The 12,471-nt window shown below is 37.3% G+C and overlaps 1 protein-coding gene across 1 annotated transcript in view; it reads left to right on the top strand.

Moving 5' to 3' along the window:
• ADAMTS6 (ADAM metallopeptidase with thrombospondin type 1 motif 6) overlaps positions 1-12,471 on the top strand; it is a 129,577-nt gene that overhangs the window by 86,656 nt on the left and 30,450 nt on the right. The window contains exons 14-17 of the mRNA XM_088528473.1: positions 2,448-2,550; positions 3,649-3,782; positions 4,516-4,639; positions 6,416-6,496. Of these exons, the coding sequence (XP_088384599.1) occupies positions 2,448-2,550; positions 3,649-3,782; positions 4,516-4,639; positions 6,416-6,496 (442 nt within the window). The remainder of the gene's footprint in view (positions 1-2,447; positions 2,551-3,648; positions 3,783-4,515; positions 4,640-6,415; positions 6,497-12,471) is intronic.

Below are 12,471 nucleotides of genomic sequence, written 5' to 3' on the forward strand. Positions count from 1 at the left end.
GTTAGTTCTGTTGCCCTTTCTTGTGACCATTTTCATTCCTTGGAAGCAGTGCACACACTCCTACTAGGCGTATTTCTCATCAAAGGCTTTCAAAGCCATATATGACTTCTTAATTCAAAAGGCATCTGCTAATAGAAACATTGAGATCAGCAGAAAATAACATTAACTGATGAGTTCTAGAAACAAAGGGTGATAGAAAGAACACAATCATCAGAAACTTATTTTCTAATACCAACCTCTTTGGCTCTTTCAAAATATACATATTTTTGCAAGCCAAGTTCCTCTATTGAAAAAAAATGCTTGCAAGCATTGCAAAATAACAACTTAAAATCACTCATTATCTACTTAAAATATTTATAAAATCTGAAGCTTAATCTGGTACGTATCTAAAACAGTTAAGAATCTCCTAACTTTTTCTAAAACGATGAAAAAGGTTCTGTGAAGGATTTATACATACGAAAGTGGGTACATACACATATCTTCAGAAGATTCCTTTTCTTGTGCCTTTTCTCTCAACAGGATGTGGACAAATGAAATTAGTTCATTTATGAATACACTCACAGACATTTTTGATTGCTGTCATAATTCTTAATATTTTCAAAAGTTTGTTTTTTTGTTTGAGAAGCTACCTGTAGGAACAGAAGCTGAATCTCACAGAGAATCTCATTCTCTGTGATATACAGTATAGTCCTTTGTTGATGAGAAATCTCATGACTTCAATTACGTGTAGATATGGAAATAATGATCCTTCTTTCTTATTTTTATATTTTATTGTGTTATTCTAATGTAACTACCTCAAAAGAGGTTTTGATGATTTTTGAAGGGTGTGCTGGTGGTTTAATAACCTTTTAAGGGTAGCTTCATGCAGTTTAAATATCAGCCTTGTGAGTCAGTATCTAAGCACTTGGGATTGAAGAATGGGATGTCGTGACCAATTTTCGATTTAGACTCAAAACTTTGAGATGTCAGGATTGATCCTTCTCCTGCTTGGAGCAGGTGATGCAGAGATGAATCTAATTGATGATACCAATTTAAAAAGGCAAGATTATGGAAGTTTATTTTGTTTTTTTCAAAAATTATTATTTTCAGGCAATTTTTTATTCTCTTATAATCCAACAGATTATAGTATTAAAAATAATAACCATTCCATTGTTTCGTGATAAATATATTCAAAATGGATTTCGATTAGAAAGGATAGAAGAGTGTTTTATAGAGAAAATTTTAAGTTGCAAGCCTCTCCAGCATCCAAGAATGTTCAGTGTTTTGGTATATAATGCAGCAGTTCTAAATCTGAAGAAAATTTCTGTAATTTTGAATCATAGTGCAATGGGCTGCGTATGACAGAAACTTGATTAATGCATGTTGGGAGTTATAATTATTATGTTAATATTTGCATTGTGCGGTACATTTTTACTGTGAATGTCTATATGGGCCCTTTTGCTTGAATGCAGTTCAGATTCCTGAACAGCGCTAACTGGTTAGATATACAGGAAGACTGTGCCATAAATGGACTCCTCTATTGCTCATATAATAATAATATTAACAACTACAATTTGTGTCAAACAAGTTTTCTCTTTGAGTCTAAAAATTACTTTAATCTGTATTTCAAATAATTAGTCTGATGAAGCTTACACTTACAACAGCTAATTAAGCATTGATTACAATGTTTAATATGCTATTTGAATACTTCGAGTATTCAAAGTTAGCTGCTGTTACTACTTCTAAACTAAACCTACAGGTCAAAAATGTAGGAAAAAAAGCAGAGAGTTCAGTTTCTTCTGTAATTCTCTTCTGAGATGCATTTCGCGTGTGTCTACCTTTATTCTAAATAAGGAAGCTATCTCCTAGATTTATAACTGGTCATGAAAAGTAGTGACAATTTAAATGACAGCAGTTTTGATTGCCCTTGGATACTACCAATAATCAGGACCAAATATTATATCTGATCTCTTACTCTCATACTCCACCTTAAACAGTGATTTTTTTTTCCAAAGCTTCATGTAAACAAAGGTGATAGTAGGCAGCAGCTCTCTAAAAAGTGCTTTCGTTTTGATTATGTCTGAAAAACAGATCTCAATATAGCTGTAACAACTGAACTTGGAGCTCTTAACAAAATGATTTTTGTGTTTTAATTTTTCAGCTGCTTTTTTATGTGTGTTTATAAGAAGATATCTGATGGATTGATTACAAAGAGTAGTTTCGAAGTATTTTGACTGTTGAGTTACCTGGATATGGTTGTAACACTTAACTTTGTTTAAATTACTTCAGTTATCTCATGCATGATGAAGATTACAAAATGGATACTTCAATCTGAGCACCAATTGAATAGAAGTAAAGCAAGTGTCAGAATCACTAAATAAAGCCACAAAACAAAGCAAGGAATCACTAGACTGGTCTCTTGCGCTGATTTATTACAAGAAATTAATCTTTTATTGTTATGATTTTAGCCATGTCCTTCAGGGGCCCGTGATTTTCGAGAAAAACAATGTGCAGATTTTGATAATATGCCTTTCCGGGGAAAGTACTATAACTGGAAACCCTACACTGGAGGTAACGTGTAGCTTTGCAATTATACTAACATACTTGCTCTTTGAAGTCCTGTGAATATTGTCTAGATAGTAACACCTGACAATGTAATTTTAATTGGTGTACTGTGAGCCATGTTGCTAACCTTGCATTTTTATCAATAGTTGAAAACATTACAGAAGGACCATCTTGGTATTTTGGTAACGTTTTGTTTCACTGTGAAAGGGAGTGAGCACTTTTTTACGGTTTTACCTTAAAATATGAAACCTTTTTCAATCTACAGTCACAGTAGAGTGCCTTTGATGATACAGTGATGAGTTCACTATAAAAATCATGTTGAAATTCTTATCTAAGGTGGAAGTGTGAGGAAAAGGAAAAAAGAGAAATAGCATTTACCAAAGGGTAAAAGGATTACTTCAACTATTGAGGTAAAAATAATTGCAATGTGCAGGAAAGGATATTTTGAAGCAGGGGAGACTATTGTAATTTTTTTTGTTTTCTTTGGGAAACTTTAATCAAGTTGCATGGAGTTTTTATTGACTTTTGGAGTTTGGAAGTTGCCCTTTGATGTTGTCTTTTTATGTTCTAAACTGTGCATGAATAAGTCCGTGGCCTGCTTTGAATTTTCATATTTAATTGAGTTGAATGATTTTATACTTAGTTTTGTAGATTGAGCCCCAAAAGGACTGTTGTGATCATCTGGCCTGACTTGTAGCATGATTAAAGTTACAGGACTAGATTTCTACTGAAATAGAATCTGATTATGGTTTTTGAAATTTAAACTGTCATATTATTAGAATTACTTTTATTTTTCATGTTTTTCAAATGGTGATGTGGTGTCTGTTATTTTAAATTGTTCAATAATCATTAGGATTGTATTAACATCATGGAATCATTATGGAGCCATCCAACCTTGACATATCTTACTATGAGCTGAAATAATCTTTTTTGCTAGAAAGAAGGGTCAAGTAGAGAAATCAATAACGGGAAAGCAAATAAAGTATGTATTTTATATATGTCAGGTATGAGATAAGATTATAAATTTCAGACCAGATTAGATATCTACTTTTCATTATTAACTTTCCAAGAATTCTCTTTTTTTTCTTTGCTTTCCTTGTCTAGGTGGGGTTAAACCATGCGCGTTAAACTGCTTGGCCGAAGGTTATAATTTTTACACTGAACGTGCTCCTGCAGTAATAGATGGGACTCAGTGCAATGCTGATTCACTGGATATCTGTATAAATGGAGAATGCAAGGTTACGTATGTTTTATAAAATATTTAAGAATTAGTGTGTGTTTGGTATTTGTTGTCATTCCTTCTACATTTTGTACTGGTACTCACTTGTTACCTACATGAAACAAGCTTGTTTAAAAGTCAAGTCATTAATGAGTCATAATGGTAAGACGGAGACAAAAAAACAAGAAAGATATTTGGATAGGTGAGACAAATCATTTGAATTTCAGCAGCTTCTTTTAAATATTAGAGCAGTAATATCTAGAATTCTACTTTTTGTCTTCCTTACTTTAAATTGCTTTCTGTTTTTTGTTGAAGAAGCACTGGAAAAGGCAGCAGGAGACAAGCAGATATATGTGAACATTTCACCCATTTCTAACTAGTTCCTCCTGTTGCAAACAATTCTGTTCATAATGTAATCAAAAGAGAAAGTTGTCACTATTGGTCTGTAGTTCTATGAAAAAAATGCATTAATTTATTTACATAAATCTAGAAATCTGAATAGTGCTGTTGACTCTAATTATTTGGTTTCACTGGAATCACTAACTTACTTGCAGGTGAACCCTATGCTAGTGTACTTTGCTAAACTGAGGGTTGAGGATTTATGGTTACTGAATAACATGCAATGAGATCAAGAATGTTTGCCATGTATTAGAAAACTAACAAAAACAAAGTATAGGAACTCAGCTGTGGAATTCTGGTGTTCTTTATACATTAAAAAATTCAGTACAATGTTTGTTCTCATTTGTTCTCAGCATGTAGGTTGTGATAATATTTTGGGGTCTGATGCAAAGGAAGATAGATGTCGTGTTTGTGGAGGAGATGGGAGTACGTGTGAAGCCATTGAAGGTTTCTTCAATGATTCATTGCCCAGAGGAGGTATGTGTATATACATCCATTCTGTTGTACAATGTATTTGATGTCTATTTTGCAAATCATAGAATCATAGAATGCTTAAGGTTGGAAGGGACCTCTAGAGATCATCTAGTCCAACCTCCCTGCACACGCAGGGTCACCTAGAGCACGTGACACAGGACTGCGTCCAAGCGGGTTTGGAAGATCTCCAGAGAAGGAGACTCCACAACCTCTCTGGGCAGCCTGTTCCAGTGCTCTGTCACCCTCACTGTTACGACATTTTCCCTTAAGTTGCTGTGGAACTTTTGATGCTTTATTTTCTGGCCGTTTCCCCCTAGTTCTGTCGGTGGCCACCACTGAAAAGAGGCCAGCACCATCCTCCTCCCTGCCTCCCTTGAGGTACTTATAGACACTGATCAGGTCCCCTCTCAGCCTTCTCTTCTCCAGGCTGAACAGGCCCAGCTCCCTCAGCCTCTCCTCATAGGGCAGATGTTCCAGGCCCCTGATCATCCTTGTGGCCCTGCGCTGGACTCTCCCCAGCAGCTCCACATACAGTTATCAACTGATTTCCAGCATGCTATTGTTGTTGATCCTTCATGCAGACATTGTAAGTGGAGTTGATTAAGAAGATTTGGCTTTCCTTAGGGTATTTTTTTTTCTTTTTGTTTTTCTTTTTCCTTTTTTTTTCAGTGATAGTTTGGATTTATGTAAAATGCAACAATACTCTTAATTACTTGATATGTAGTTGGATTTTAATGTACTAAAAAAGAAGTGTGAAATTTGTCTTTATTCATTAGTTATGGTCGTGTGTTAAATGAAAATTTCAGTACAGTTTTAGTGTGTATAGTGGAATCTGATTTTTAACCGTATATTTAACCACACATGAAATTTTTAGATTGAAAAAATCCAGAAGCATCTATAAGTTCATGTTATTAAGCTCTAACTTAGTTGAAAGTTCAGCTCATAGAATGCAGTATTAGTATTGCATTCTTCATATTAGTAGTAGTACTATTGCATCTACAGTATGGTCTCGAATCTTGGGCCCCTGATAGAATAAAGCTATTGATGAACTGGACTGAGTTCAGAGAAGCCACCAAAATTGCTGAGGGCTGAAGCACTTGCTACCACTATGAGAAGAGTCTGAAGGAATGGGATTTCTTTGTCCTGGAGAAAATTTATGGAGCCTATTAACACCCATCAAATACTTAAGAAGAGGTTGTGGGGAACAAAGAGACTGCTCAGTAGTACATGATGGGATACATGGTGGGATGCAATGGCTGAAGGTTGAAACAAGAGAGATTCAGCCTGCATATAAAGAAAACCCTTTTTCCCCATGTAGACAGTACATCAGTGGACCAGGCTGCCTAGAGAGGTAGGGCAGTTTCCATCTTTGGAGTCCTTTAAGAGCCAAGCGAATAAAGCTCTGAGGAACCTAGTGTGATCTCTTAGCTGACCCTTTTATTAGGAAGTTGGATTAGATGACATTTTGAGGTCCCTTCCAACCTGAATTATCCTGTGAACCTATGATCAATTCATACATTAATTACTTGTGATGCACTGTTGAAAATACTTTATTGATGTTTAAAAAAATCCTGATTATATATTCAATTTTTGCTATCACTTTCACTTTTGTGTCTGAAATTTAGAAAGTTTTCCGTTGTATATCATGAAAGAGAATGTTCAAGTACATTCAATCTCATATCTCATATTAATTTTCAATAGTAAATAACTTATTGTTAGTTTAATTATTTAAATATTATTTCTTGGTATTTTCTTAAAAAATATATCTTTATCTTACAGGCTATATGGAAGTGATTCAGATTCCAAGGGGTTCTGTGCACATTTTGATAAAAGAAGTGGCAATGTCAAAGAACTACATTGGTAAGAGGATGATTTACATTACCGACTGTTACTGAGATAAACTTTTTGAATTGATTTGCAGGTGCAGTTTTCTGGTCTGGCCACATATAAAGTAGTGCAGACAGTACAAGCAAAGGAGGGAATGGTGGTCGAAATGGTGGTCGGACAGGTGCAAAAAGAGCAACAATTGTTTAGGGCATATTCTCCTGTAGTAGAGCTAATGAAATGCAGCATGTGAACCCTCGTTGTCCATGTCAGAGGGAAATTAAATAGTGAAGTTTTTCCCCATTTCCCCACCATGTCATAAATTGAGCTGAAGTGGATGAGGAACTTTTACATAATCTGCAGTCTTACTTCGTAAGAGTGTCTTCCATGTGTCTGTATAGAGGATTATACTATTTTAAAACTCTCTTATCCTTGGAACAGTCTTTCAACAACAGCCAAGCTTACTTAGATGTTCTTTTAAACTATGCTCTCTCTGTCATAGCATAGTTTAATTATTATTTATGCTGTCTTTCTACCATAGCATAGTTTAATTATTGTAATTATTATTATAGTTTAATTAGTACTATTTTCACAGTTTTTCTCTGTTGTAGGGAATTAATGCCATTCCTGTTTTATAGATAAGGGAAATGTAGCAGAGAAAAACCCACTCTTAATTGAGGTCATTCAAGAAGCCTGTAGTAAAGCACAGAATTAAAATCAGCTTCCCAGATTATATTTCCCTTCTTTAAGGATTCTCCTAAATTTGATTCTCTTTTTTGTAATACTAATAATTTGGCTTTACCAAACTCAAAATACATATTTCTGAAAGTTTTTCTACCTTGGTGTACACAGTACTCAGATCACAGTAGTGTAAGAACACCCATTTTTCAGTCCAAAATAGCTCAGAGCTGATAAATTGTACGGCAAGCTAACAGGTGCGCATTGTCAAAATCTCTTTATTTGTTCAGAATGAACAGCAGTTAACTAGGTTATATGCGTCTGCTATATCTATAACATTAATGTGTTGAAAAGGACTGTGATGCATGGAAATGAGAGTCAGAAGGACAATTACCCTTCCAGATACGTTAAATTTTAAATTGATATTATTAATGATGGTACCTGCTACTTTCAGTTGCTACTCTTCTTTCCTGCCTGGCCCCAATTTTCCATAATCCAGCAGATTATGAGTGTCCATTCTGCAGGAAGAATAACATCCACTGCTCCAGCAAAAAAGACTGTTTATTATCCTTCAGCATCACACATCCCCCTGGCCCCTGCCCCTTGTCAAAATATACTATTGGTAAGGTTGCTTACATATCCTATGCTTGACAGATTAAACAGAGGCAGTGGGAGGGAGGAGCACAGTGCATTCTATCATGGTCATTTTCTCCTAAGAACCATATTGTCAAAAAGCCATTTATAACTTTAAAATCTATACCAGTATTAATGTTGTTGTAGTCAAGACAGTTGTTTTTCTGATTCCATGAGTAGCTGAAAATTAGAATAAACTTAACTGCTGCAGCTAAGTTTGTTATTCTTTTAGATTATAAGCAAAGTGATCTTCCTTTGGAAAGCATTTAGATTGGCATTTTTCTTTCATTTTATATATATATTTGCCATTTTTTTTTGCTAAAGTCAAAAATATAGGCAGCTTCTTTAGTATCTGTCCACAGATTTAAAAATGTAAAGTCACAGAAGCCCTAGCTAACAAAAATGGGGGATTCCCTTCTCTCTCTGGTTGCCTGAGTTTCCTATTTCCAAATGAACCTTTACATCCTCATGAAAGATGATTTTGGTAAGTCTGAAGGGTCATTTCATTTTGTGTGTGACTCTGTACTGCTAGTGTGAACCAGTGTTGGATCACCAGTTCCTGGGGAAAGGAATGCTTCTAATTTGCTCCCTTAAAAGTACTTTACAAGTGTGACAGTGGTTAAAAATGTATTTGTTTTCTTACTTCAAGGTATCTCAAGGGTATTATTTTTTTAAAACATATCTTCAGTGGCAATTTCCCCACTCTCTAAGGAGTTATGCCTGTTGCTTCAGGCCTGCTCTTCGCATGGTCGCTGTAAGAATCAGATTAGGGAATTGATTCAACTGAAAATAACAATTTAAGCATATTGGTATTATATTAGGTTTTATATGCACTGCTGCCAAATATGTGAACACAGTCTAAAAAAATCAATTGTTCCATTTGAAAATATGCAAAAATTAATAACAGCCTCCCCCTGTAACTCCCACACTGGCTTTAAGATTTCTTCTTTCTTTCTGTCAGTTAGCAGACTGACTTGCAACAAATACTTCACAGTTCCTAAGCTAGGATCTAGGTCTACTGCAAGCCCTGGACTCATGTTTAAGGTGCAGTTAGATATTTGGCAACTTTATTAACTCAGTCAGCATCTGTCTTCCCTCCCTTCATCTCTGGCTGCTCATTTCTGCACCAGTACCACATCTTGTGTTGTGCCAGCATGAGTGTATGTTTCTGCAGCTGCATAATAAATCAGTTTTTAAACTGATCCATCCAAAAAGTAACAATGGCAACAACAGCAACCACAAAATTGTCTGTGTCCACTGATTCTGAAAAAATGTATGTTGAGTAATACTGTTATCTTCCCTGAAATGGATTCATCTGGGTTGACATCTTCCTTTACATCTTCCTTTGGCAACTGTTTTGAGTGTTAGTTTCCCCTAGGCTTCCTGTGTTCTCAAGTGCTTGTAAATGATTTAATTAGGATATTAACCTGCTTCTTCTGTCTCATATGCTAATAACTTTAAATCATTGCTTCAGCATTGTCATGTAATTCTTTTACTGGAATGCTGCTCACAGCTGTGTGAACTTCACCTAGGCATTACAACCAACATTGAGCAATCTATTTACGCAATGCAAATGCATTTTCCTTTGGCAAGCAGACAAGTTAAAAAGGAACTGCCTCACTTTCTACATCAGTCTGACTACATAAGGCATGTAATTGATAGTATATAAGGTCAGAATGATGAATTATGTAAAAATATGTAGGAGAACATTTGTTCTCCTGTGTTCATTTAAATGTCTCATTTTTTTCTCATTTATATATCTTAAGTAATGTAATTGAAGAATTCATCTTGTTGTTTGCTGTTAATAGAGACTGGACATACTGAGAAGAAAACATTTGGTAATAATGAAGTGATGGAATAAAGGACACTTGCATACGTCTTGCTGCCTTTGGGAGATCCTATGAAAATTCTATTAATTGAGCTAGATCTTTGAAAGCAGAGGGGATAGAAATTTTGGCTGTGTGACAGAGTGACATCACTAATAAAACAGAGCATTGGTGTTCAGATGTAATGTTATTTCATCTACCTACTTAGAATACATAAACATTTGGAGTTTTGTTCCTTTCTTTTAATACATTTCTGACTACAATTTGTCTTGTTCTCTGATGTTCACTTTTCTTCTACCTACTTTTCTTGTCCTACAAAACCTGTATAGACATAAGAATCTGAGTTATTTCGAGAAGGCCAGAATGTGTCAGAGCTAACTTTCTTCTCCAAAAGCATATGTGGGGTACCAGAATAAATTCAGAGAACGGTAGAGTTAGATTTATGCTATGGAAAGACATTCTTTTTCAGAGCATACAATACTGATGGAAATGGCTACTAACCCTTGCTGTATATGTCTCCAGCAGAATGTTACTGCTTCTCCAACTGTCTGCACTTTGTATAAATGCTTTCTAATCTATTTTATAAAACTTGAGTGTCATTTGTAAAGACTTCTTTCCTAACTGCTTACACTAAGTCATCTGTACACAAAGATGTAGCTGAGAATAAGGCTTGATCTTAAGATGTCTTATTCCATACGATTGCAATGTAAATTCGCTGTCCAGCAAAGTAGTGTTTTATCTAAACAAAAAGCAAATCTCCATTGAATTGCATGTTTTCAAACAGCATTTTCCTTTTAAGAACATTTTATTTGAAGTAAATATGAATGTCACATTCACAATAGTCAAATAGTCTAGGAATCTTTATTACTGCCTTAAATTAAGAACTTAATATCTAATTAACATCTATGCTACTCAACATCCATTATCTAGAAACTTCATCTAATATTTTTGGTAAAATATCAAGCGTATGATCTTGAGCAAAGTCTGTTTGTCCAACCTAATTGGTCAGTTTACTAAGAAATTTATATTTTACCTGCTGTACTTTTGTGGTTTAGTACTGTAATCTAGGAATAATAAAATATCTTTAGAGATAACATAGCTAGCATTTGGATATATGCATTGAGGAGGAAAAAAAATGGGCAAAGGAGCAAGAGTTGAGTTGACCATGTTTCAGACTCAGTCTTCCTTCTCCATTTTTTCCCTTCTCAACTTGTTATTTGAGATGCCTATGTTTATGATTTCAACACCATAAAATGCACAATCTAGAAATTATACTGGTAGCTGATTATAAGATTGGGATTTACTTACATCTGTGTAGAATGTAGATGAGGAGGTTGATGAGGCCTTCTATAGGCAGCTGGATGTTGCCTCACGGTCACAGGCCCTGGTTCTCATGGGGGACTTCAACTACCCCGACATCAACTGGGAGGACAACACAGCCAGGCATAAGCAGTCCTGGAGGTTCCTGCAGAGCGTCGACGATAACTTTTTGACGCAGGTTGTGGAGGAGCCGACGAGGAGAGGTGGGCTACTGGACCTCGTGCTATCAAATAGGGAGGGCCTAGTAGGAGATGTTAAGGTGGGGGGTACCCTCGGCTGCAGTGACCATGAGTTGGTGGAGTTCAGGATTCAACGAGGAGGAGGCAGGGCTGTAAGTAGCCTTGCGACGATGGACTTCAGGAGGGCCAACTTTAGCCTCTTCAGAGACCTCCTCGGTAGAATCCCATGGGTTAGAGCTCTAGAAGGCAGGGGGGCCCAAGAGAGCTGGTTAGTTTTCAAGCGGCACTTCCTCCACGTCCAGCAGCAGTGCATCCCTGTGTGTAGGAAGGGAGGCAGAGGGGGCAGGCAACCTGCATGGATGAGCCGGGAGCTTGTGGCAATGCTCAAGCAGAAGGCAGCGGTATACAGAATGTGGAAAAAAGGACAGGCCCCCTGGGAGAAATACAGAAACGTAGTCAGGGAATGCAGAGATGCGACAAGGAAAGCTAAGGCACGTCTGGAAGGCAAGCTGGCAAGGGACGTTAAAAATAACAAAAAAAAATTCTTCAAATACATTAACAGCAAAAGGAAGATCAGGGAAAACGTGGGTCCGCTGGCGGACGGGATGGGCACCCTGGTTACAAATAACACAGAAAAAGCAGAGTTGCTCAATGCCTTCTTTGCTTCGGTGTTTACCAAGGGCAGCCCTTTAGAGCCCCAGGCCCTAGAGACAAGAGAAGAAGCAAGTGGAGAGGAAGACTTGCCCTGGGTAGAGGAAGATTGGGTCAGAGAGCACCTAAGGAACCTCGATACCCACAAATCCATGGGCCCTGATGGGATGCACCCCAGAGTGCTGCGGGAGCTGGCAGAGGTCATAGCTAAGCCGCTCTCCATCATCTTTGAAAGATCCTGGAGAACGGGGGAGGTGCCGGAAGACTGGAAGAAGGCCAATGTCACACCAGTCTTCAAAAAAGGCAAGAAGGAGGACCCAGGCAACTACAGGCCAGTGAGCCTCACCTCCGTCCCCGGAAAAGTGATGGAACGGCTCATGCTGGCCGTTGTCTCCACGCACATGGAGGACAAGAAGGTGCTCAAGAGTAGTCAGCATGGATTCACCAAGGGGAAATCTTGCTTAACTAACCTGATAGCCTTCTATGATGAAATGACCGGCTGGATAGACGAGGGGAGAGCGGTGGATGTCGTCTATCTCGACTTCACCAAGGCTTTTGACACCGTCCCTCACAACATACTCCTGGGCAAGCTCCGGAAGTGTGGGATAGATGAGTGGACAGTGAGGTGGATTAGGAACTGGCTGGATGGCAGGGCCCAGAGAGTGGTGATCAGCGGTGCAGAGTCTAGTTGGAGGTCTGTGGCTAGCGGGGTCCCCCAGGGGTC

Source organism: Tinamus guttatus, unplaced genomic scaffold, assembly GCF_059628265.1.
Source record: "Tinamus guttatus ecotype Peru unplaced genomic scaffold, ASM5962826v1 Tinamus_guttatus_pri_ptg000309l, whole genome shotgun sequence".
Taxonomy (NCBI): domain Eukaryota; kingdom Metazoa; phylum Chordata; class Aves; order Tinamiformes; family Tinamidae; genus Tinamus; species Tinamus guttatus.